General features: G+C 44.0%; 1 protein-coding gene across 4 annotated transcripts in view; it reads left to right on the top strand.

Moving 5' to 3' along the window:
- Window positions 1-27,226, top strand: part of DOK5 (docking protein 5) — a 258,366-nt gene that overhangs the window by 202,254 nt on the left and 28,886 nt on the right. For all 4 annotated transcript variants that reach the window (XM_059408014.1, XM_059408013.1, XM_059408011.1 and 1 more), the window contains 4 exons: window positions 3,206-3,320; window positions 3,406-3,525; window positions 6,502-6,691; window positions 22,618-22,753. In XM_059408014.1, coding sequence (XP_059263997.1) covers window positions 3,441-3,525; window positions 6,502-6,691; window positions 22,618-22,753 — 411 coding nt within the window. In that variant the 5' untranslated portion in view covers window positions 3,206-3,320; window positions 3,406-3,440. The remainder of the gene's footprint in view (window positions 1-3,205; window positions 3,321-3,405; window positions 3,526-6,501; window positions 6,692-22,617; window positions 22,754-27,226) is intronic.

A 27,226-nucleotide genomic window follows, 5' to 3' on the forward strand; every position in this document is an offset into this window, starting at 1 on the left:
TAGAGGGTTCAGAATAAAGGCTGGGGCACTCACGCACTGCTTCACCCGCACCCTCCCCTCCACCCCACACCAGCGAAAAGAAAGAAGTCCTCAAATATGAGATGACCTCCCTGGCTAAAGATTCTCTGGGCTGAAAGTATTTAGGGTCAGTCTTTAGTATTTCATATGGTGAAGAACACAGCTATTAGGGTGAGGTTGCATCATTCAGAGCTTGGTTCTGCCATTTTTTTGGCTGTGATCTTGAGCTCATGACCTTGACCTTTCTCATCTATAGCTTCTTCAGCTGAAAATAACTGACAATATTATCTATCTTGCACAGTGTTTATGAAGTTCGAATGAGACACATCATGTAAGACTGGTCTAAGCACAGTGTGATAAATGGTGCAGGCTCGATTAATGTTGACTCTCAGATGATTATCATTGATTCAGCCCGTCAGTAAGCCATTGATAGGTGACTCACGTCTAGGTGGGTGTTGGAGAGATCGATGGATTAATTACGATAACAGATAATAGAACAAAGCTTCGTACAGCATACATGGGAGCGGAGAGAAGGCAATGAGTAATTCCCACTGAGGTCAGGGCAAGTTTCCCCAAGGAAGTGGGCCTTGAAAGAAAAGTGAAATCTCCCTGGAGAAAGAGGCATTCACCTTGGAGAGGCTCTATGCAAGTAAGTTTGTGGGTGTGTTTGGTCTTTGGTTCATCAATCCACATATATTCATTGAGTTCTCGCTATGTGGCAAGCTCCGTGTTAGATTCAGGGACACAGTGGTGAGCAAAAACTTAGGGAATTTTCATTCTAGAGGCAAGACAGGCACAAAACCATAGCCCATGTGGCTGTCAGAGGACCTTGAGGGCAAAGAAGTCATTGGAAGATAGAGCTTGGAGACTCTGATTAGATGGAGGGATAGGAGGCATCCAGTAGGGCTCTGTGGGTAAATGAGATTTGAGCTAAGACCGCTAAGGTGGGCACAAGTGAAGGAGAGCGTAAGGAAGACTCTGTGCCAGGAGAATCGTGGTGCCTGCTGAGGCCTGAACAAAAGCCAGTGTGGCTGGAACTTATGACTCATCCAGAAGGTTTAAGGGAGGAGGCTGGTAAGGTAGCTGCCGGGAAGACCACAGAGGGCCTTGATGGTTACCCTAGGGCTTGGCTTCTTGTCCCAGGGCAATGAGAAGTCACCAAGCTTTGTTTTATGCACAGAAATATTGGTATCGGACTTATGTTTGAAAAGATCATCTGGATGCTGTGTTTATAGTGAATTATGAGGTCACATGGAAGTGAAGACACCAGTAAGTAGTTGAGGCTATTAGTGCTTGTTTTGGGGTATTGGCACAAAAATACATAGACAACAAATAAACAGTTGCAGGACACCTGGGTGGCTCAGTCAGTTAAGTTTCTGGCTCTTGATTTCAGTTCAGGTCATGATCTCAGGATCGTGAGATGGAGCCCCATGTCAGGCTCCACGCTTAGCACAGAGTTGCTCAAAATTCTTTCTCTCCCTCTGCCCCTTCCCCTGCTCACAGTCTCCCTGTCTCTAAAATAAATAAATACATAAATAAAATCTTCAAAAAATCAATAGTTGTATCTGGTAAACTCTGAGGGATTTGGAGTAGCTGGAGAATAAAGTCAGTGGTGTTGAGCTGCTAAAGCTACCTACTGAAGTAGGTAGTGCTGTAGCTAGCTTTGGGGGAACACTGATGTCTTAGTCCATTTGGGCTGCCATAAAAAACACCATATACCATTAAACCACAGCAATGTAATTCTCACAGTTCTAGAGTCTGGGAAGTCCAAGTTCAAGGCACTGGCAGATTTGATGTCTGGTGAGAACTTGCTTTCTGGTTCATGGAAGTTATCGTTTTGCTGTGTCTTCACATGGTGAAGGCAAGAGGGATCTCTCTGGGGTCTCTTTTATAAGGACACTAATCCTGTTCAGTAGGGTTCCACCCTGTAGACCATTCATGGTCCAAATGTCCCATCTCTTAATACTGTCTCCTTGAGGGGTAGGATTTCAACATGTGAGTTTTGGGAGCCACAAACATTTGGTCAGTAGCAACTGTTAAGATATTTTATGCCAAGAGATTTGCATTTATACTATAAAGAGAGCCAGTGGAGGTTAGGAAGTAGGGGAATGAAATAATCAAGTTATTTCATGTGTGGAGAATATTGGCTTTTCCCCGCCCCAACTTCTTGAGACAAGCATCCCTTATATGTAGAATAAGATGAGAGATAATACTGAAGCCAAAGACCGATGGGTGATATCTTCTTTTCTATAACACAAATAAGGGGAGGTCAAACTTGTTAACGTGCATTATTTATCTTGTAAGTACCCTGAGGCCACCCACGCCTTCTCTCAGGCAGCCGGTCATCACAGCCCTTGAACACAGCCGGGAATCTGGATGTAACTGAAGGAGGGACAGCGATTTTGGAAACACAATAAGCCAATACCCTTGGTGGGAGGGGGTTGGTTTATAAAAGTGTTAACATCATGAAAGTTTGTAACAGGGACCAAGAGCCTGTGGGAGAGAGGAAGGAAGGAGAGCATGTGTGATGGGGAAGGCTTTCCCTATTGATAAGAAAAAGGTGATACTTTGCAGGGTAGCATGCAGACTCTAACAGAGGCCTTGTGAACTGCTGAGGAGCTCAGAGTAAGCATGGAACAAAACCACCATCTGTCTTGGAATATAGGACTTGAACCCCAAGTAGAGGGGCATTTTGGGGACTACTGACATTCCATTCCTGATTATCGAAGAGTGACAAGACTCAGTTATGAATTGGGCCACCATTCCCTTCCTCCCCTGGGGTGGACAGGTATAAGTTACCTTCACGGGGAGTGCCCCAAAGGGTTGGAGTATTTGAAAGGCTTTCCACGGAGATGGGGGTATAGTTCCGAGAACTATTCATTAGGGAGAATCTTCGGGGACATAAAAACACTAAAATGAGCTTTCTATCTCTATGAAGTTTTGAGCCCATGCCATTTAATATGCTTTAGAAGACTTAAAAAGGAAGGTCATTCGCTAACCTTCCTTGCTGTGTATGAAGGATAAAACAAACATAATTCACAGCTCTCAGAAATGCACTTTGCAGTCAAGTGGTGTTCATGCGAACTGTGCCTTCCGCTCACTATGCCTCCCCGTAGTGTGGTGGTGGTGGTGACTGGGCGTGTTCCTTCAGGGAGTGTGATCAGATCTGCACTTGTTCATTTTTCAGGTTACAGAGCTCAACAACGTGAAGAACGTAGCTCGGTTGCCCAAGAGCACCAAGAAACACGCCATAGGGATTTATTTCAATGATGATACCTCCAAGACCTTCGCTTGTGAATCAGGTTCGTCCGAGGCAGGGAGGGCTTTTGCTCTTCGCTTTTAAGCAGGCACTGGGCACGCTTGTTAATCTTGTGGACGTTTCCACAGATCTGGAGGCCGATGAATGGTGCAAAGTCCTCCAGATGGAGTGTGTGGGCACGCGGATCAATGACATCAGCCTCGGAGAGCCTGACTTGCTGGCTACTGGGGTTGAGAGAGAACAGAGTGGTATGTAAAGAAAATTCTCTCCTTCGCTCTCTTGAACGCTGTTTTTGTCTCACCACAAGACGTCTTCGTTGAGTGACATTTTTGAAGATGTAGGCAGTGTATGAAGGAGTAAAAGGAAGCCTTTAGCTGACCCAGATCCTGTATTACTATTTCAGTGTCTTTCTTTTCTTAATGTGTGTTCAATGCACAAATATGGACGTAACTGTATGAATGCCACCGGCTAGGAGCCTGGGGGAACCTGCCACGTGCCAGTGTCTGTGGCCGATGAATCAGGTCATCGGATTTTCCCGGCAGCTCCGTGAAGCAGCCGCTGTTCCTCCCCTCATTTTGCAGATGAGGAGACTGACGCTCCTGTCTGATCCCATCAGCTCGTGTCTGAAGCACTCCTGCACCTCTAGTCCTAAAATACTGATTTTTACCACATCATGAGGGGTTTTGTTTTTGGTTTTGGTCTTAAGTTTTTCACTGAAAATATCTCACTGAAAGCTTTCTGATTTTTTTTTTAAGATTTTTATTTATTTATTTGATAGAGATCACAAGTAGGCAGAGAGGCAGGCAGAGAGAGAGAGAGAAGTAGGTTCCCTGCTGAGCATAGAGCCCGATGCGGGGCTCTATCCCAGGACCCTGGGATCATGACCCGAGCCAAAGGCAGAGGCTTTAACCCACTGAGCCACCCAGGCGCCCCAGATGTTTTTAATAGAATCCAAACTTCATGACTATTTTCTCAGGTTTAAATCCACCTAAGTCCGTGTTTTTGTTTCCGTTTCTTTTTTTTTTTAATTGAAACACATGAGCCCAAATCCTTGAGCTCAGCACTCAACCTGGGACAAAGTCATTTTAGGTAATAATGATCAAAATACCCATGAACATTTCGCCAAAACTCAGTATTGGTTTACAGTATTAACCTGGAAGCGAGAGAGTATTTGTTTGCAAATAACCAAACCTTACAGTAGGGTAGATTGGGTCCTGGAGTCCTGCTCTGTGGTAGCCTAGTGACTTGATCTGTGAGGATGGAACACACCAGAAAAGGCCATGAGCCCCCGGGGTTGATGATGAACGTGGCAGAGGTGGAATTGTACTGACCCTTCCCGTGGGCACACACTCCAGCTCTCAGTAAAAAAACGCCCTTGCTGTCACTTGGAGCTCTGTCTTCATGACACGTTGACCGCTGGGACTATTTTGGATGCCCCGTATGTGCCGTAATCCCTCTCCATGGAAATGTTATTGACTGAGACTTACAAGTGCTTGGCTAATTCAGAAAAGTCTGTTTGTAGACTGGGAAGAAGCTGAGCTGTAGGGAAGCCGAGCCATTTCCCAAGGTCATACAACCAAGCCCTGGGCCCTTCGTCATGTACCTCCCTGAATCAGGGGGCTCCTGGCTGAGAGGACGCACCTGTGTTGCCTCACGGACAGATGCCTATGAAGCCAGACGTGGGAAAATTTGATAGGTTTTGATTTTTTAAAAAAATCTACAGGGCTCAGATTGGCACCCATTTTTTACAGATTTATATATATGAAGCTGTATCCCAATAGTGTGGCAAATGGAATCCAAGAACAGGCTGTGCCTAGGCATTCCCTTTACTGTACCAACTGTGCCTCAGTTTCCTCTTCCGTCAAACAGGAATAGGAATATCCCTGGCCCATAACTAGGGGGGGATCATTACAAAACTCAACTAAGTCCTTGAAGGCACTTTACGATATTAATTTTTGTGACTTCAAGTAATTGTAACCATCACAGGCACTCTTACGACTGTCACTGTTGTTATTCTTGAGTGAGGTAGAGTTTCAGAAGAACTTCTGAGTGAGTGAGTTGATCATGGTCTCTCTTACTTTTTACTTAAAGATGACAGTCTTTCTGACTTGTTCTGGAATTTCCCTGGGCGGGATTTTACTCCGTTAGAATATACTTTTAAAATAATAGTTGCCAGAAAGCAGCAAACAATTAGTTATCGGGAGTCGGAAATAACTTTAGAAAATTGGAAAAAGAGATCCATGAAATCATGTAGTCATGATACTCCCATTTACTAAACTGAGTAAAATCGACAAGAATTCTAATGACTTCCTTATTATAAAACAATTAATTTAGAATACCACTAATAAGATCAGTGCCACACTATTTTATCAGATAATAGGCAATCTACCGTAATGATGGATAGGTGAAAATGTGTTGGCTGTAGTAATATTTTTGCTCATGTTTCGCTTACAGGTTTTGACTCATAATTTCCTTAATTAATGAATTTTCTAGAAATATAACAGAAATACCATGACTGAACCTGTGGGGATGAAAATTTGGTTGTAGTAATAAGCCCAGTCGTTTACTGAGAATGGTCTTGGTTAAATTTTAACAGTAGTCCACATGAGCAAATGGATATTTGTAATTGGCTAAGGAGAGTTCTTGTTAAAACTATTTTAAGTACATCCATTGGATTTTCCCCAAACCGGTGGTCAGTTAAATGCATGGTATCAGCATGGAGTTCTATTTAAATAACTTGGGGTGTAGTTTTATTCATTTAGTTATGAAAATTATGAGTTGATCAATATAACTTCAATATCATTAAATCATGTGACAATTATTTTGCACCTGCATCTTTTGTGAACACAAAAATGTGGGTGTAATTAATATGTACTTGGCAGGAAAAAAATTGTTTTTAATGGTTTCATTGCTCTAGTCTTTTATTGGCATACATATTTTTTATTATGCAAATGCAAAAATTCTAAAAATGGTCTTCGCTCATGTAAATAGTGTTTAGTATATGTGGACAGCCAGACCATGTCATTATTATGTTACTTAACATGGTCTCCATTTAAAAATCCATTTTCGGGGACTGTGAATTTATGAGAAAGCTTATCTTCCTGAATGTTCAACCTAAACCTAGAGTATAAGCTAGAATGATTTTGAAATGCCTCTTTGTTCCTACAATGTCTTTGATGTTTTATTCCCGGGATTTTAGAACTAACCTTCTGTTTTTCTCCCAGAGAGATTCAATGTGTATTTGATGCCATCCCCTAACTTAGATGTACATGGCGAATGTGCCTTGCAGATTACATATGAGCACATCTGTCTTTGGGACGTCCAGAATCCCAGAGTCAAACTCATCTCTTGGCCGCTAAGTGCCCTGCGGCGGTACGGGCGAGATGCTGCTTGGTTCACTTTTGAGGCAGGGAGGTGAGTTTCATGACTGTTCTTCTGCCTTTTTCCCTCTCCCTGGGGCTACGTGTCACGTCCACCCTGCTGTGTGTTTCTGCAGCCGTGTTGAACTATGATCCTATAGGGCTCCGCATGTTCTAAAGGAGTCCTCTATGCAGGATGGCTTTATTTCCCCTGAGGGTTCTAATGCTTCATGAATGCTTCATGAATTTTCATGGCATGGTTTGATTCCATATCACCAACTGAAGTTGCATTAGGTAAAGAGGCTGAAAAGGTACCATTTACCGGGTCATACTGGACCCACGCCAGCTACTTGGGTTTTGGAAAACATCCATATTGTTATTCTGTTTATGTTTTCTCCTTGGCTCACTGTGGTAGATGATCGGTGGGAGGGGCCGTTCATTTCTGAAGGCGCCATTGACTGACTTCCTTCCGCGGTGTTATGAAGAACCCTAACACTAAGAGGTTGATTCTAGAACTGGCTTATTGTGATCAAGACCCAGTAAGCCCTTCTAGGACTTTCCCTTTTTTCTTTCAGAAGTCAATTTTGGAAAGAGAAGAGGGTGCTGATAATCTTTGGGTTGATCATTAGCTAGAAGGAGATTCATTTAAGCAGGATCTCACTCTTCTCCTCACGCACAGTTCCTCCCTCAGAATTTGGGCTTTTTTTTTTTTTTTTTTAATAAACATCACAGATTAATTTTATATTTTAGAATTTTAAATGACTAAATTTTAAGAAATATAGGTGCTTCTGTAACATGGCCTGACATTCATATTCAAGCTGAAAGCAGTCAGCTTGTGATTTTGAAAAATCTTGTGTGTGTTGGTAAAAGCGAATGGTTCTTCCCAACAAGAATACAATACTTGATCTAAGGAGGGTAAAAACAGAAGTTCCACACACCTCAAACCCTTTGTGTGACAATAGGACAATCATGCTCTACTCAACTTAGTCTGCTCATTCTGTGATAAGCAAAGCCCAATTATCTAAGCTTTGCTTTTCAGAAATAATGATGCCTTTGATTCTCCTACAGCTCTCCTTGAAAGTTTTTAAGCTCTTTTTTCCCCAAACAGCTCTTTCCCATTGTTTTATTTTTAAGTACCTGGAAATTGAAATGCTATAAATGAGTCTGTGAATCTCCCAGAGATGGCAAAGGTCCTTACATTAGAAAATAAAATTGTAATTTTCAGAGCAATGTTCTGTCAGAATTACTTGTTTATTATCCTTGTGGGAACATTTCTGTAGAAAGATCAGAATTTGTTTGGGAAAGTGGGTATATTTCCCTGTTTCGGTCTCAGAAATTATTTATGTATTAATCGCTACCAGTGAAATCTATGTATGAAAAATGGTTTATGATAGAAGTAGACTTTTCTGTTGATTATATGCTTCATAGCATCTCCCACTTGTGTTTCATATTGATGCAGAGTGGAATTCTGCCTTGATCAGGATGTGTGGGGCCTATTTGGGGTAGCCCTTATTCAAACATTAAAATTTTCCAATTATTACTTGGATTTATAGGAATAGTAATAGGAAGAGTATGTCTTTCTATCACAATTTCTGGAAACTAAAACCTTAGTAAACTTTTATAGTGTCTCATGATTAATATTAAACTTTTTCTGACATTATCTTTCAGGTTTTTAAAAATTTTTTTTTAATATTTTTAATTTTTTATTTCTTTTCAGCGTAACAGTATTCATTGTTTTTGCACCACACCCAGTGCTCCATGCAATCCGTGCCCTCTCTAATACCCACCACCTGGTTCCCCCAACCTCCCACCCCCCGCTCCTTCAAAACTCTGATTGTTTTTCACAGTCTATAGTCTCTAATGGTTCCAATTTCCCCCAACTCCCTTCTCCTCTCCATCTCCCCACTCATCTCTTGCAAAAGCTTAGTTTATTCTTATTAATCTAGTAGCCTGTTAAGGGTCTAGATTATTTTAAAGACTGATCTTTCTCCTAAGTGTGGTAAGAAACCACAGAGATTTTCTAAGCAGGTGTGTGTGTGTGTGTGTGTGTGTGTGTGTGTTACACCATATTTATATTTTGTGGACCATGGGACAGAAGTGGCAGAGGTACATATGGGGAGATACTGCGGTAGCTCAGGTAAAAGAAATGGATGGAAATTATGGATATGTTGGAGACATAAATTTCAAAAATATTCCAAGACCTTTGACCAAAAGCTATAAAGTGCTGACTCAGAAAATGAAAGCATTTTGTTCTATGACTTTGTTCTCTTTATGGTCTGACCTTTAGGGTACTTTGTGCAAGCTCTCCAGCTGTTCGATGACTAGAATACCTACCACCCACACACCACAGTGTTGTTTCTCAAATATTGTACAGACTTAGAACACTCGTACTTTTGAAACCTTTTCTTATTCAGTGGTCATACTTTGTGGGGCTGGTGCTAACCAGAAGGCGAGTTCTCAGAAGGGAAAGTGTCGTGAATGTGCTCTTAGGATCCTGTTCATTTCTCTGACAGCTCGGTGGGGCGGAAGAAGCACTGACAGGAGTCAGAGAGACCCTAGTTTCTGACATCTGTTCTTTATTAGGAATTGACCTTGGGGGCGCCTGAGTGCCTTAGTGGGTTAAAGCCTTTGCCTTTGGCTCGGGTCACGATCCTGGGGTCCTGGGATCGAGCCCCACATTGGGCTCTCTGCTCAGCAGGGAGCCTGCTTCCTCCTCTCTCTGCCTACTTGTGATCTCTGTCAAATAAATAAATAAAATATTTTTTAAAGAAAATTTAAAAAATTAAAAAAAGAAATTGACCTTGAACAAAGGTTTTAACTTCCTTTTTAAGTTTATCCAAGTCATAACTTCCTCGAGAGGTTGTTGTGGGTAAGAGCTGCGGTGCGCGCACGTGATCAGGAAGGGTGCTGGGCTTCTCCCCAGTAGGGTCTCCGATGTTTTATTATGATTACTTTGAGAGTAGGACTTGAGTTTGCAGGGTACAGACAGTGTTAAACACAAGGTAATATGACTATTTTATATTTTGCCTGAAACTCAAATAAAGATGAATTTTTATAGTTACCATCAAGATGCTCAGGATAATAAGATCATTTGTGTTCTCCCAAGCATGAAGGTTTCATATCACCTTGCTTTATTAGTGAAGATAATTTTTTCCTTGGCTATTTTTGGATGTGTTCAAAACAAAGCCGTTTCATATTAACTAATACGATTTTCTCCTTGTCTCCTATCAATAAATGAAGAGAATTTAAGTCTCTCTACACAAATAGTTTTCATGGGTCCAACATGCATCTGCAAAGATTTTGTAGTTTTGCCCACCAGAACACAAGGAATCTCCCCCAGAAGTTTGAACCGGTCTTTTTTGGACGAGCTGTCAGCCTCTGTTAGAGTTGAGACTCCATGTTACTCCTGTTCAGTGGCCCCACTTTGCTCCACCAAGACTGACACCAGGACACGTGTAGTAAACTAGACAGGAACTGGAAGAAATGAAGAGTTTGCAGCTCTACCCCGTACTGGGTGTGGACCTTGAGAGAATGACTTCACTCTCTGAGCTCCATTGGCCACCTGTAAAAGGGCTACACAAATACCCAGCAGAACGCCTGGCATAGAGTAGACAGTTATGTCAACCAACACAACACAACAGGAGAGAAGATCATTGGCTCACATTCCTGAAGGTCCAGGTGGTAGGGATGACATCAGGCTTGGCTTGATCAGAGGCTAAATGACCGTAGGTTTCATCTCTCAGTCCTGTTTCTTCTAGGATGGCTTTGCTTTGGCTCCACTTGGAGGCTTCCAAGAACTTTGGGATCTTCTCACGCCCTGAGCCGATAGAAAGGAAATTCCTACCGTATATGGACCCTCACTTTCCCGAGGTGTCAAGGACTACACTGAGGACTTTATACAAAGCAAGCAGGGTACAAATGCAGTGGGGTGGTTCTCCCAAAGCAGGAAGAGGGTACCAATGCCATCAGAAGAAGGATGGATGTAAGGTTTAAAATGGAAGACAATCTAACAAAATGTGTCCAATACAGCATTTAATACCTCCCCAAAGCAAAGAGGGCAAAACTGCTATTGGACTGTAATTAGCAATATCACTCGTAATGGCACTGAAATACAGAACAGCGGTTCTCAGCCTGGGATGTGTTTGTCCCAGGGGACATCTGTCTATGTCTGGAGTCCTTTTGTATTGTTACAGTCGAACAAGGATGCCATTGGCATCCAGTGGATGGAGGGGCCAGAGATGCTGCTAGCATACGCTGCCCGGAACAATCCCCCACAACAGATGGGAATCTGGTCCAATTATCCAGTTGAAAAACTCTGTCCCGGCAAGCATACCAGCCATTGAAAATAATCCCTGATATTTACACAGCCGTTATTACATGAAGGTCACTATACTGAGTATTTCGCATGCACTGTCTCCTTGAAGCCATTTGCTGCTCATAGAAAGTAGGTAATATTAAAAAAAAAAAAAAAAAAAAAAAAAAAAGGAAACTTGGAGACCTGGATGACTAGTCCAGAGGCATTAGACAAGTAAATGGTGGATTGAGGACTCACACTCTGGTCTTCTTACTTCCAAACCCTGATAGTATCTAGGAAGGCTGAATGTCATAGTCCACTAGGTGAGTCCAGTTCTTCATGAACTTCTGCGGAGCTAGGGAAGAGAAGGAAGGTGTTCTCATGTCGCCAGAGCACCCTAAAACCATTTGGATATGTGCTATTTTCTTAGTTTCTGGAACTTCCTGTTTGCTCATTCAGCATTCCAGAGTCAGCATTGTTTGTCGCTTGTGGACAGCAGTATCATGATCATAGATCATTTAAAGTCTTCTAGATGTTGTTTCTCCCCCTCTTCACCCAACAGAAGCAAATCAGATCATATCTCTGTTTTTTTTTCTTGAGAAATCTAGCGTTGAAATATAAGCTTTTTAATAAGGTGCAATTGCCTGATGAATTGCCACTCCTTGCCCCTGGAGACAAAGAGTGGTGAGGTTATTTGGTGGCCAGGAGACCTACTGCTTACTTTGTTTGAGGTTTTTCTGGTCTTTTGTTTGTTTCTTTCCACTTGGAAGCCCTGAAACTTCAGTGAAACACATCAGGTTGGCAGGGGGGGGGGGGGGCGCTGATTCTTTTTTTTTTTTATGGGAAGGTCTAACTGTGAAGATGGGAAGATCTAACTTTTAACCACGTTAGAAGGTTCAAACTGCATCAACACGTCCCTTTGGAACCATTCTTGAAATGTGATTGTTTAAAGAAAGGTGGCAGGTGTCCAGTAAGTACCCCTGTTAATTTCATAGCTGGCTGCTGCGTTAGCAGGCTCCGGTGTCAGGCTCTGCCTTACCTCCTGAGTGATTTAAATTAATACCCTGGGTTTAGCACCTGCAGGAGGGAAAGAAGCCCAGGTGACATTTGGCAGAAGGTACTGAATAATTACCACACATGAGTGCTTCTCTTTACCAGCCAGAGAGAGTCTCTATTGTGCTTTTGACATCATTTTAAGAGAAATTTTTAGGTATGCCAAGTATATGTGAAAAATTGACGTTGCATGTACAAATTACTTTTCTTAAAGGGAATGCACAAAGTTGTGAAAAGTTTTTTGGGTTGGGTTTTTGGTTTTTTTTTTATTTTTATTTTTTTATTAAAGGCATCTGAATAGCCTCCGAAAAGAAATTATTCATGTCTAGTACATATCACTCTGAAAACAAGTAATTGGTGAAATAGCTTTTCATTGGGGAAGAAAATTGTTTCCCCCCTGTAATGGATGAGTTTACAGGATCGCTCTTCTAATATAAATCTCTCATTCCTGTGTATTTTAGGGAACATACACCCATTCTTATTAAATGATCGAAAGCAAATCGACAAACAAACTATACCCCATTCTTCCTGCCATGTTGGGTAGAGAAAATGGCATAAACATGTACTGGATCTCACACGTGGGCTTGCTTAGAAGTGTAATTCTTATCTGGGCTCTCTACTATTGCATTGATCTATGTGTCTGTTTTTGTTTTTTTGTTTTTTAAGGTTTTATTTATTTGTTTGACAGACAGAGATCACTTGTAGGCAGAGAGACAGGCAGAGAGAGAGGAGGAAGCCGGCTCCCTGCTGAGCAGAGACCACCCCCCACAAGCGGTACTTGATCCCAGGACCCTGGCATTATGACCTGAGCCGAAGGCAGAGGCTTTAACCCACTGAGCCACACAGGCGCCCTATGTGTCTTGGTGATCACAGCTTTGTAATATAGCTTGAAATCAGGCAATGTGATGCCGCCAGCTTTTTCTTTTTCAACATTTCCTTGGATATTTGGAGTCTTTTCTGGTTCCATACAAATTTTAGGATTGTTTGCTCCAGCACTTTGGAAAAATGCCATTGGTATTTTGATCAGGATGGCATTGAAAGTATAGATTCCTGTGGGTAGCATAGACATTTTAACAATGTTTATTCTTCTGATCCATGAGCATGGAATGTTTTATCATCTTTCTGTGTCTTCTTCAATCTCCTTCATAAGTGTTTTGTAGTTTCTAGGGTATAGATTCTTTACTTCTTTGGTTAGATTTAGTCCACTTCAATGTGAGGCAGGAATCCATCAAAATCCTAGAGGAGAAAGTAGGCAGTAACCTTTTCCACATGGGCCACAGCAACTTTCAAAACACATCTCCAAAGACAAGGGAAACAAAAGCGAAATTAACTTTTGAGACTTCATCAAGATAAAAAACTTCTGCATAACAAAGGAAACAGTCAACAAAACAAAGAGACAATCCAGGGAATGGGGGAAGGTATTTGTAAATGACACTACAGATAAAGGGCTGGTATCCAAGATCTGTAAAGAACTTCTCAAACTCAACATCCATAAAACAAATAATCATGTCAAAAATAGGCAGAAAACATGAACAGACAATTCTTTAAAGAAGACACACAAATGGCTAACAGACACATGAAACAATATTCATCATCATTAGCCATCAGGGAGATTCAGATCAAAACCACACGGAGTTACCACCTCACCCCAGTCAGAATGGCAAAAATTAATAAGACAAGAAATAATAAATGTTGAAAAGGATGTGGAGAAAGGGGGTCCCTCTTACACTGTTGATGGGAATGCAAGTTGGTGCAGCCACTTTGGAAGACAGCGTGGAGGTTCTTCAAAAAGTTAAAAATAGAGCTACCCTATGACCCAGCAATTGCACTACTGGGTATTTACCCCAAACATACAGATGTAGTGAAAAGAAGGGCCGTATGCACCCCAGTGTTCATAGCAACAGTGTCCACAATAGCTACACTGCGGAAGGAGCCGAGATGCCCTTCAACAGACGAATGGATAAAGAAGATGTGGTCCATATATACAATGGAGTATTACTCAGCCATCAGAAAGGACGAATACCCAGCTTTTGCGTCAGCATGGATGGGACTGGAGGAGAGAGATCGTGCTAAGTGAAATACGTCAAACGGAGAAAGACCATTATCCTGTGGTTTCACTTACACATGGAACATGAGGAATAGCAGGGAGGACCTTAGGAGAAGGAAGGGAAGCGTCACGGGGGGAACCAGAGGAGGAGATGAACCATGAGGAACTCTGGACTCCGGGAGTCATACTGAGGGTTTTAGAAGGGAGGGGGTAGGGGCCTGCGTGAGCCTGGTGGTGGGTATTCAGGAGGGCATGGATTGCATGGAGCCCTGGGTGTTATACGCAAACAATGCATCATGGGACACTACATCAAAAACTAAAGGTGGGGGCGCCTGGGTGGCTCAGTGGGTCATGATCTTGGGGTCCTGGGATCGAGCTCCGCATCAGGCTCTCTGCTCTCTCTGCCTGCCTCTCTGCTTCCTTGTGATCTCTCTCTGTCAAATAAATAAAATCTTTAAAAATAAATAAATAAATAAATAAAACAAAAAAAACCCAAAACTAATGATGCACTGTATGCTGACTAACATAACATAATTTTAAAAATTATTAAATAAATAAATAAAGTGCAGTTCTTTCCTTTTGCATGAAAATACAAACAATAGTTGTGCCATTTATATGGACTTTTATTCCCCATCAGCGTTTATCTCAAAAGTAATTTTAATTACAAAGGTAATGCACACGCATCATAAATATTCCTTTAATGGAGGCAGGTGTGAAAGAGAAGAGAGAGTCTCCTTTCTCTTGTACAGAGTCAGCTTTTTAGAAGTCACGTTCAGATCTGTGCTAGGTGTGGGGGTGTGAACTCAGACAGGCAAGGCCACATCATACATAAGAAGCTTAGCCAGCCAGGTCCCTTCTGCCTCCTTGTTGTGATTTTAACATGTTTATTCCCTAAAGGAAAGGATGACTTTGCCATCACCTTTGGGAAAAAACCTCTCGTCAGGACATCCTGTCGTGTGGCCATCATTTTTAAGAAAAATTGTAGGTGTATTTTTATTTTATTTATTTGCCTAGCTTTCTTGAGGTTGTATGGACTTACAGCATTAAGTGTGATGTGTACAATGTGTGTAGCAGAAGGACCACCGTGGTATGGACTTACAACATTAAGTGTGATGTGTACAGTGTGTGTAGCAGAAGGACCACCGTGGTGAGCTCCCTTAACACTATCCCCACCTCACGGCATTACCTTTTGTGTGTGTGCGGTTGAGAACATTTAAGATCTTCTCTCTTAGCAACTTCCAAGTCTGCAACACCGTATTTTCCATGGTACTCACAACGCTGCGCCACAGATCTCTGGGACTTACTCACCTTCTCGCTTGAAGTTTGTACCCTGCGCTTGACTCCCCCCCCCCCCCCCCCATCCTTGGTCACCACCATCCACTGTCTGCTTTTGTGAGTTTGGCTTTTTTATATTCCAGACACAAGTGAGATCATACGGTATTTGTCTTTATCTGTCTGACTTATTTCACTTACCCTAATGCCCTTGAGGTCCATCCATGGTGTTATACATAACAGGATTTTCTTCTTTTTTATGGCTAATATTACATTGTGTGCATATGTGTATACGTATATAGTTTTTCTTTATGCACTTACATTGGTGGACACTCGGCTGCTTCCGTGTCTCGGCTATTGTAAATAACGCTGTAGTGAACCTGGGGTGTGTGTATCTTTTTGGAACGGTGATTTCATTTTCTTTGAATATATACCCAGCAGTGGAATCGCTGGGTCGTAAGGCAGTTCTAGTTCTAGTTTTTGGAAGAACCTCCATACCGTTTTCCACGGGCCTGTACCAGTTCATATTCCCGCCAACAGTGCACAAGTAGTTCCTTTTCTCCACTTGCTCCCAGACCCCTGTTATCTCTTCTGCTTTTCATAGTAGCCGTTCTGACGGGGTGAGGTGATACCCTCTTGTGGTTTTGATTTCCCTGAAGGTGAGTGATGCTGGATGTATTTTCACGTACCTGTTGGCCATGTGTCTGCTGCAGCCGTCTTCCTGCAGGCAATAATCCACTAGTGTAGGCGGCTACTTTCTGTGGGACGGTTCCTCACCCTCTAGAAGGGTCTAGTAGGAGTGAGTCATTTCCTTCTTCCATCAGATGTCCGCCGAGTGCACGCGAGGAGACTGATGTGGAGCCGTGAATGGAACACACAAGTGTTGTGCTGTTGTGAAATTCACTCCGTAGAGGAAAGGGGAGTATAGACCATAATAGACATTTTAAAAAGTAAAAGAGATGTTAGATTGTGTAAGACCACAGCAAAAAATAAAGTCATTCAACAGAAAGTGCCAAAGGAGTGGGGGCGATTTTAAATAGAATGAGTGGGACTGGCTTTGCCAAGTCAGGGATGCCTGACAAAAGCTCGAGGAGGACTCGCGGGGAGAGCATTCCAGCCAGAAGAAGGGGGTTGGAAAAAGGTGCCGAGGCGGGTAGATGCAGAGCGTGCAAAGAAGAGCCAAGGGGCTGACATGACCCGGGCAGAACAAGGGAGGGGGAAGCACCGTGTGTAAAGGTAGACATGCAACAGGGTCTGGCTATGTGGGGCTTGAAGGCCCCTGTAAAGAATTGGGCTTTAGTCTTTGTTGGGGTGCCCCGGGGGGTGGCGGGTAGAGGTGGGTCACTGCAAGGTTTGCAGGAACAGTCCCCGAGACCTATCCCATTTCTGACACCAGCTGCAAGTTGAGGGATTCCCACAACCGCCAAAGGTTTCGTGATTTGCTGGAATGATTCAGAGCTTACTGACATCTATGAAACTCATGGTTAAAGCTTCTAACAGCGAAGGATACAGAGTAACTAACATCAGCCAGGGAAGAAGTGGCGGGGGCGGGGGGGCAGAATCCAGAGCAGGGCCGGGCATAGCGCTCCTGTGTCCTCCCCCTGTGGAGTTAGAGCAGCATCCTGCCTTCCTATTAGCATCTGACGGTGCACGTAGAGTATCCCCAGCGAGGAAGCCCCCAGCCACAGTGGAGAGGTTTTACTGGGGCTTCATTACGTGCGTGTTTGATCAACACATTGGTTGTGCACGTGGCCGGACCCATCCTCCAGGTCCACTGACGGCACGTGACCCCAAGCCTCACCCTCAATCCCATTCTTCCCATTTGTCCAACCCAAGAAGCCCAGGCAAACAAAAATTACCTCCCAGGTAGTTGCCACGCCAAGACTAGACCAGGTGTTTTGGACAAGTTTAAATTCTTTCCCAGCTAGGAAGTGGTGAGCGAAGAAGGGACACGGTCTGACTTTCTTTCTTTTAAACTAGACTCTGAAGCTAAAACCAGTTAGGAGGGTGTCACAGTGCTCACGGTGAGGACAAGAGTGGCTGCAGGAACGTTGGTCACAATGATCGTGGGCTCAAGTGTTTGGATACGGACATGTTTTGCCGCTAAAGCCAAAAGTGTGTACTGACTGGCCATGAGTTGGGGTTGGGGGTCAGGATCCTCCTAGAGCAGCTCAGACGACAGAGGAACCCCCGGCGGGTGGAGGGCAGCCTAGGGATGACCGGACTTCAGTTTGGTCTGTTAACCAAGGGCTTGTTCACTTCAAGGCTTGTCCCGCGGTTTCCCTCTGGTGCTAACCCGACTTTTCATTCTCCTGGGGATGAGAACACACGTCGCGTTTGGGCTTAGACCTGTGAAAGCCCTTCCACTTCGGCCCGCTGCTCGGAGAGCACCATAGCAGGAAAAATGAGGGACAGCTGCCCCCTTAGATCTAGGTCAGGGCATGGCCTGGAGAAACAAAAGGGGAAAACGGATGTTTCTTTGACTTTACCTGTTACGTGATTAAGAACAGATATAATTAACAAACTACCACTGTCTCTTACACTAGCCATGTTTTATGACTTTGGATGCTTAGTTTTGTTGTTTTGTTTTCATAAACTCTGAAGTCCCTATATGTGGGGTTAGAATTTAAATCTAAAAGGTAATAATGTACACATTTAAGGGAACCTCTGGGAAGCCTGGCGACATCGATGGTGGAACCAGGGGAGAAAGTTCAGCCTGTGACAGTCAGAGCACTCTCCCAATCTGGGGACCTTGTCTTTGCTCACTCATGGGACTGATGAGCTTTGTGGAAGTTGTTCTAACTCTCCAGAACACTACTTCACTGGAGCTGGAGAAATAAAACCCCCTGGTTGTTTGCGTTGTAGTTTTTATATAGTGAAAGCTGCTGCTATTCCCAAAGGGAGAATCCTATTCCTGAATTCGTATTTCTGTTCTCAGAGAAGAGGTTTGTATTATTCTGTTTTCATAGCTTGTGAGCCTCAAAGACTCATCCCCAGCCACACACCTTCCACGCCAGGCATCTTATCTGCTCCCCTGCTGTCCTGGGATGTGGTCACCTGAGTTTCCTTCCAAGCAAAAATGCAGTTGTGCCTCCCTCCTGAAGTTTTCCCTGAGGCTTTGACTTAAGAAGTTAAAATAAGAACAATAAATCCTAATTCAGTGCTTACCTTGATGCAGGATCCTTGATAAAGATAAAATACAGTCTCCCAGGACCTTCAGAGGTTTGGGTGATCTTATTATTAACATCTGGGATATGAGGCCGTGGAAACTTCGAGAGGTCAGTATACTTGACCCTGATTCCAACATATGTGGGAACTGGAGGAGATGGTCTTTCCTACCTCTCTCCCATACCACCTCCAGGAGGGGAGCTCACCCACATTTCCCCAAATGTGGGGTGATTTTTGTGATAGAGGCCTAATAGTAAATGAATGGGACTCGCACAGTGGCAGTATTTTTCTTCCCAACTACCTTTTCGATCCTTTTGATTAAATTACAGTAAAAACCATTTTGGAGAGGTGCTGGCATGTCTAAACCCTATTTTCTAAAACTGTCTTCTTCTGTTTTTATAAAGATTTTATTTATTTATTTGAGAGAGAGAGTGGCGGGGAGGGGCAGAGGGAGAGAGAGAGAGAAAGAGAAGCCCGATGCAGGGCTCTATCCCTGGACCTTGGGATCATGAGCTGAGCCAAAGGCAGTGGTTAACTGACTGAGCCACCCAGGTGCCCCTAACACTTTTTAATTTACCTGCGTTACTAATGAGGGAGCACACATCCCGTTTGGGTCTTTTGATCCGAAGACAGGGTTCAATAACGTATTTTGTTTTCATTGCATTCGTTTTCACGTCTGCCTTCAATTTATTGCGGGTCATACTGGCTTATGATTATGGATTTGGTAGCTTATGGACAATACATTTGTTTGAGAGAGAAGAAACGTGAGTCGATTTTAAAAGTATTAAACAGGCGGCACAACAATTTGACAGAGAAAAGTTGTACGAGGGTGACTGACATTCCCAAGAGGTGCCCCATGCTCGGTGTCCTGAGTGGCTTCCTGATGTGCTGGTTTCTCTTTCCCACGCTACTGGTCTCCAGGCAACACACACACACGCACACGCACACACATGCACACACACTACACCAGCAGAGTCAGCTGCCGCCTCATCTCCAGCTGAGCTGAGATCCAGGCAGTGGCCCCAGTGACTGGAACGGGCAAGGCCACGCCGACCACAGGGCTGGGGCATACTCTGCTTCAACCCGAATCCCGTCTGTGGCGAAGCAACAGCTCCCCTGTTCCCAGAAGCTTCCTTCTGTGTACGGCGTCTCCACCTCTGACCCATAAGTTCAGTGCTCCTTCAGCCCCTTGTTTTGGGTCTATTTCATTGCTTCTCGGCTGGGGACCTTTTGCCCCCTCGGGGACATTTATCAATGTCTGGAGAGGTTTTGGGTTGTCACAACTTGAGGATACTACTGGCTGCCGGTGGGTAGACTGACCAGAGATGCTGTTCAACCTCCTACAACACACAGGAGACTTCCCACCACCAAGAATGATCTGGCCATGCAGTATCGCCGATGTCAACTGTGCCGGCGTAGAGATCCTAAATTACAAGCCCCAAAGACCTTTCCCCACATTTTTCTTCAAGCTGGACCCACCAGATCCCATGTGATTAAGCCTCTTGTTTATTTCGTGTTGTGTTTCTGTGTGTCTATTTTTCTTGCCATAGTGTCTCTGGCACTCTGCAGCCGGTGTGGGGGAGTGGTTACACTCCATTTGTTCACTTCACTCTCCCAGACAAAAGAATGACAACATTCTACAATGTTTTGCTCCTGATTTTGTGTCTCTTCTGTATGATGCTTCTGATCAGTTTCTCTCCAGTGTTTTGGCTTCCTGAAATTCTTCGTTACTATGTAACATTCACACCCACGCCTTTCGTCCATGCTTTGCTTTATCAGGGGGCTCCTCTGACCCTGTATGGCTCATTGTGCCCTGTTGTTAGTCTCGAACTTATTCACTGACACAGATCTCCTTTAACCAAGTGCATTGTAAACTCCTTGAAGAAAAAGCCCATGTCTTTACCTTTACATCTGTTGCTGAGGCTCTTATGATTTGCCTTGTTTGTACTGAATTCTTTCAAATCTAATGTAATTGTAAATGTGAAAGGTAACTTTTTAAAAATTAACATATAATTTATTATTTGCCCAAGAGGTACAGGTCTGTGAACCGTCAGGCTTATATATTTCACAGCACTCACCATAGCACATACCCTTCCTGGTGTCCATAACCCCACCACCCAATCCCTATTCTGCCAACACCCAGCAACCCTCAGTTTGTTTTGTGAGATTAATAGTCTCTTGTGGTTTGTCTCCCTCCCGATCCCATCTTGTTTCATGTTTTCCTTCCCTACGGTAGCATTATTGATTTAATAAGCGCTATGCCGGGGTGGAGAGAAGAAGATGACCATAAATACACATGTTGAATGTAAGATACATCCTGCTTGCCACAGTGTCCAGAAACTCTAAACACGCACGTGCCCACACGGAAAATTCACCTTGGCCCTGAGGCACTGTGGAACTGACTTGGATTCCGATCTCTTAAGTTCGATTATTAATACTGCCCGCCATGAGGTCATTTATTTTAGTTCTCATAATTGCAGTCCCATTAGTATTTTTCTCAGACACGATGTTGGTGTGAAACGTCACAGGCAAAGAGAGAGTAACGGTTTCCAGAGTCTGCATCCGAGCCTGTGGGAGCTGTTGCCCTCGGGTGGCGATTCTGCAGAATGAAGCCCCTCATCTTGCGGTGCTCACGCTGGTCCCCGATGCTCCAGCAACATAGGCTGTCCCTCCTGCCCCCCTCTCCCTGTGTGCTGGGCCACTCGCCTTTGTCCCATCTCAGGGTGTTCTCTGTGCGGTTCCTTGCCAGACTGTTCTTCCTCCCTTCTCGGCCAGAGCCCTGCCCTCCTCAGGGGGTCTGGAGAACTTCAGTTTAAATAAAACTCCCCCCCCAAAATTTTAAAAATAAATAAATAAATAAATAAATAAATAAATAAATAAATAAATAAAACTTCCACAAGGAAGCCTGGCTCAAGTTCTTTGTTATACCTTTGCCTAGCGCCGCCTGTCATTTCCCATTCTATAGTTCTTTATTGAAGGCCCGATAGAGGGTGAGCCGTGCTCTAGGCACTGGTTGCAGAACTGTGAATGAATCAGGAAAAATTCTCGTCTACACGGAGCTTACCTTCCAGTGGAATTATGGACGTGGAGATTTCCTTTGTGTACTCACGTATCCTGTCTAACACTTTCAGGACACTTAGGGGGTGGTTACTATCATTCTGTTTATGTTACAAGTGGAATTGCAGACGCAGAGAGGCCAAGTAGCACATACCGGCTCACAAGGCTGGCGAGGCGCGACCCCAGCCCGGCAGTCTGGAGCCCGGCTTTGCTTATTTCACTCCGCCCTGCTACATCCTTGCTACGTGCAGGCGTCAGCGAATTTCCCACTGCTTTCTGAGCTCCTGATGGTCTTCTAGATTCTTGACTGAATTGCAAAATCCATGGTTTGGAGTGACAGACTTATCCTGTAGGCAGAATAATTCTGGGGAAATTCAAAACTGTTCAGTGTGTCTATAGGGCCATCATGTTCTTATGTCTGAATCCTTATCTTCCCAAAGGGTGTAGGAAAGGCTCAACTTAAACTCATTATTTTACCTTCTCTTGGCTCTGGGTTTCCGCCTACAGGTTTCTGTTAGCTAAGGCCATAAAGGAAGAGTGTTAGGGCATTTGGGACCACTTTGGATGCTGGAACAGTGTCCAAGGTAAAAGTCAGTAGGTGAAGTGAGAAAAAAGGAATCCAGAATGATTTTGGAAATGAAAGAATCCATAAAGCCATTGTCTCTGAGGAAGGAACAGAATCTACGAGTCACAGACTCCTTCCACATCTGCGCTGATGTAGTTTCTACTGAGCTTCTGATTCATGGACAGTCCTGAGAACACAGTGTACAGGTGCCTCTTGGAAAGTGGGAAGGCAAAGTGCTGGGATTATACTGAGAATCAAGAAAGCTGTTTATTAACCTTGGCTTCTTGACTGAAAAAAAAAAAAAAATTCAGCACCGTGTTAGCGTCGTATGAATGGTTCCTGCCCAGATTAACAACAAATCCTTTGGAAATTTTGATTCTAGTTAACGTCATTTAACCAACATAGACAAGAATCCTGAACGTGTGTGAAATCAATGGGTCTCCTTTCATGGAGTGTTCTAGGCTCCCCGTGCGTGGCAGTTCTTGGAGCTGGATTTTCACAAGCTTTTTGTTTTTGTTTTCACAGGATGTGTGAAACTGGGGAAGGGCTGTTTATCTTTCAAACGCGAGATGGGGAAGCCATCTACCAGAAGGTCCACTCCGCTGCCTTGGCGATAGCGGAGCAGCATGAGCGCTTGCTCCAGAGCGTGAAAAATTCAATGGTATGTGCGGAATTTCTTCCTTATGACCCAGTGCGTACCCTTGTAGAATGCAATCATAGAATCTTTATGCTGAAAAATATGGCCTGCAGTATTTGAGCAGATGGCTTTCTCCTGAACTCAACTGGATTAAATGCCATCTTTGCAAAGCCCCAAGAGCCAGCTGGTGGCACAGTGTCCGGACATCCCTGTTGATGTGCTTTGTACTTCAGTTCCTACTTGTTCATGTCTTTATCAGTTCAGGCTCCTCCAGCAAGTACCAGAGGACTGGGTGGCTTATCAACAGTAGAAATTTATGTATTTCTCACTGGGAGGCTTGTTGTCCCAAGATCAAGGTGCTGGTCTATTCAGTGTCTGGTGGGACCGACTTCCTGGTTCATAGATGACTCTCTTTTCTGTGTCTCACTGATGGATGGGGCAAGGGAGCTCTGCCCTCATGACCTGATCTCCTCCCAACGGCCCCACCTCCTAACCCCATCACCTTGGAGGTTAAGATTTCAATATATGAATCGGGGAGGGAACATCATCATTAGTCCACTGTCATGACTATGTTCATCAGAATTAATTTGGATGCATATGGACACCTGTAGACACAACTGTGTAGATTATCTTCCTATAGGTATATATTCATAGCTGTACCACACATTATCATTTCAAATGGTGGTGGGAGCCAGACAGAAGAGGGCTGAAGGGAATGGGGGTAAAATATCAAAAGCCCAAGACCAGAGGACTGTTGATGAGCCTAAGGGCTCCACGTAGGACATCTCTTGATTTTTTTCTAAGGAAGCCAAGGATTTGAGTCTGTATATAATATCTTGTAGTTTGCCACTGTTGGAAATGAATTCTAGCTAAGACCAGCAACAAAACAGTAATGCTTTGTGGGCCAAGGGAAACCTGTGCAGAGACTCCATCCTGCCCAGAGCCATGCGTCTCCCATCTCTGGTTGGTCAGCCTTCACGGACGTTGATTCATAAAGACAACACAAACTCAAATACCCATGAGCACAGAGCTCCCTGGGATTACCTGCCCTGTTCATTGCATCGTACTAGGGACTGCATAGAGAGTTAGGATTGAAGTCTTAAGGCACAACAGTTAAAAGTAATGCAAATCATGCATTGTGGCTGCAAATAAATGCATAGAGCCTCACATCTGGAAGGAAGTCTGCAAAACCAAAGGGAACGGGGCCAGCACTGTAAGGTTAGGGTAGTTTGAAAACGTATGATTTAAACATGTGGGGTGGTTGGATTTAAAGCAAAGGAAGAGCATGCCCGAAAAATGATCTGTCCCAATGTGGCCTCAGATTATTCCCAGATGACTTGTGTATGCAGTGGTCTGGGATTATAGAGCGTAGATCAGCAAAACTTTCTGTGAAGGGCCAGCCGGTAAATACTGTAGGCTTTGTGGAGTAAGATGGTCTCTGTTGCAACTACTTCACTACTTGCAGAAGCAGTTCTAGATAAAAATGTAATCTAGTGGATATGACTCCGCTGCAAAGCAAATTTATTCATGGACACTGAATTCAAATTTCATATCATTTTCACACATCATGAAATATTCTTCTCTTGATTTTCTCCCCATCAATTTCAGAATATTTTTTTTGAACTAATGTGGTCTTGGTATCCATTTCCCCTATGCCTACAAGTTCTGGATAGTGCAGTGGAGATAAGATAAATGAATGGGTGGGGCGCCCGGGTGGCTCAGTGGCTTAAGCCGCTGCCTTCGGCTCAGGTCATGATCTCAGGGTCCTGGGATCGAGTCCCGCATCGGGCTCTCTGCTCAGCAGGGAGCCTGCTTCCTTCTCTCTCTCTCTGCCTGCCTCTCTGCCTACTTGTAATCTCTCTCTGTCAAATAAATAAATAAAATCTTTAAAAAAAAAGATAAATGAATGGATGGATGGGTGAGTGGCTGGTGGATGGATAGACAGACAGATGGCTGTAAGGTAGACTTCAAGTCTACTTGGAACTTTACAGGGCAACATTTCTTTGTGTTAAAATTGTTTACCTGTTCCATTAGATGCTTTTAAGCATCTGAGGGAGTTTTTCCAAGATTACCTTACTGGTAAAGCCATCAATTAGCATAAATTGTTTTGTGTTTGAAAAGCAGGTTTGGTGTGCACATGTTTTTCCATTTACAACCTCCTCATTACTTCCACTAAAAATTAATCAGGAATATGAGTAATTCGTTTAGATCATCCCTTTGCACATTTAACTGGCAAATAATGTTGTTTGCTCTTAATTTGCTGTATGCTTAATGAGTTCCATAAAATGAATATGATTTTTAAAGTAACAACTTCCTGTTTTAGATGGAAATGAGTAAGCTTCAAAATGGGATCTGAATCTCAAGGATGTTAAGTGGGGATTATGAAATGCTCAGAATTAATGTACGTGAATCACTCCCTGATTTGGGGAGAAAAGAACCACCCCGGGACAATGCAGCCAATGAAGACAGTCCTTCCAGCCCCCCCGACCTTCCCGGGGCTACAGTTCTGCATTTTCTGGCATCAAAGAACGGATCTACATAGATCTGGCTATTTCCTCAGCTAGGAATTGCATGTTTACCACTACTGGCTTGCTTCTCCGGGTAGTCCAGGTCTTAAATGGAAAAAGATGGTGATGCCCACCTCTGGGCTCAGCCTCATTGTTAGGAATCCCTGACCCCACTGTTGGCTGCCTCTGTTATAAAAATTCCCAAACCCACCTCTACAGACAGGTGCTTTCCCGCGGGACCTGCCCCTGTTTGAAGTTGCAGCTGTAAAGTGCATTGGTTGGGATCAGACTTGTGACCTGAACCCAGCAGCTGTAAAGAGGAGGTGTGTCGGTCTCATCACAGGAACGATAGTAGTGATAGGCTGAGTCATTAGGACACTCCAAAGATGGTTCCTACTCCCTGGAACCTATAAATGTGTCCTTATGCGGCTAAAGGGAGTCTGCAAATATGATCAAGTTAGGGCTCTTGAGATGGGGAGATTATCCTGGCCCGTTCAAGTGAGCCGGTATTATCACAAGCGTCCTTATGAGAGGGAAACAGGAGGAGTAAGAGAAGGCGAAGTGACGGTGAAAACAGGGACAGAGAGCGAGAGATTTGAAGTTTGTTGCTGGTGGCTTTGAAGGTGGGGGAGAGAGATGTGGCCCCAAGGATGTGGGTACCCCGAAATGCTGGAGAAGGTAAAGAAGTGTTCTCCCCTGGAGCCTCCAGAAGGATCCAGCCTGGCCAACCTCTTGACTTCAGCTCAGTAAACTGGCTTTGGACATGTGGTCCCCAGAGTGGTAAGAGGATACAGTGAGGTTGTTTAAGCCCCGAGTCATGTGATTTGTGACCACAGCCTTAGGAAGCTAATACAGTAATGATATCCATAATAATAAATACGTATCTTGTGTCTGTTCTGGAACAAGCAGTATTATCAGGACTTTCTAACCCGACAACTGCGCTGTATGGAAAGCCCAAGGCCACCAGCTTGGAAATCATGGGACTCAAATCTGGAGCAGGTGTCCTGGGAGAACCCTGCTTTTCTCCATATCACTCACGACTGGTTTTCTTTGTCCTCCGTGAGATTAGCTTGCCAGTGTTCTAAAAATACCAAATTAGTGACCAGTGTTTAAAAATTGAGAGGTTTCACATAAACTCTGATTTCTACGCTATCTTTGAAAAGTGGAAAGGTCTGACAGCACTGACCTTATACCCCCCAAGGCAACTACAATCAGATATGCCAGGTCTTATCTGCCTTCTTTGGGGGACGCCACTTGCCCACAGTCCCTACATCGTTCTGTTGTTACTCTCCACAGGTCGCCTACCCGTCTGTGGACTGTCCATGTCTGGCCTGTTTGTTTTCTATTCTTTCATAACGAAGTGCCAGCGACTACACACCATAACACAACACACATTCATCATCTCACAGTTGCAGGAGGCCAGGAGGGTTGGCATGGTTTCAGTTCCTCACAAGGTTGCGATGCTTCAGGCGCATGTCAAGGTTAGAGTGGGGATGGATCCGTTCATGAGTAAACTCACTCTCAGAGTGGTTCCGTCACCTGCCTGCAGCCACAGAGCTCCTTACTACCGGAGCCAGAAATGCAAGATCCTTATGTCTGATTCCTAAACCTCTACCCCTCGTCACAGTGCCTTGCCCCATCGGAGAGTCTGAAACCTCTCCTGTCCCCCCTATGTCTCCACTAAGAACTGGCTTAGAGTTTGCAAATAACCTTGACTATCAGAGTGCCTTTTGGAAAAATCTGTCAACTTAGAGTATGCCCTAGAAGATCCCCGTTACAAGAAATCCCGTTTCTTTGGGTAGTTTTGGCACCAAATAGCAATATTGTATTTCAAAATCCCTCTCTCACGTTCTCACTTTTTAAAAGCAAAGTGTGGTTATTCTGTACTCTAGGGAGTGCTGGTGGGTTGGCGGCTGGAGTACTGGGAGGGAAGGACAGACTGTTGAATGAGACCGAGCAGCGAGAACTTGTTTGCTCACCAGCTGCCAGC

Source organism: Mustela nigripes, chromosome 7, assembly GCF_022355385.1.
Source record: "Mustela nigripes isolate SB6536 chromosome 7, MUSNIG.SB6536, whole genome shotgun sequence".
In the NCBI taxonomy this organism is placed as follows: Eukaryota; Metazoa; Chordata; class Mammalia; order Carnivora; family Mustelidae; genus Mustela; species Mustela nigripes.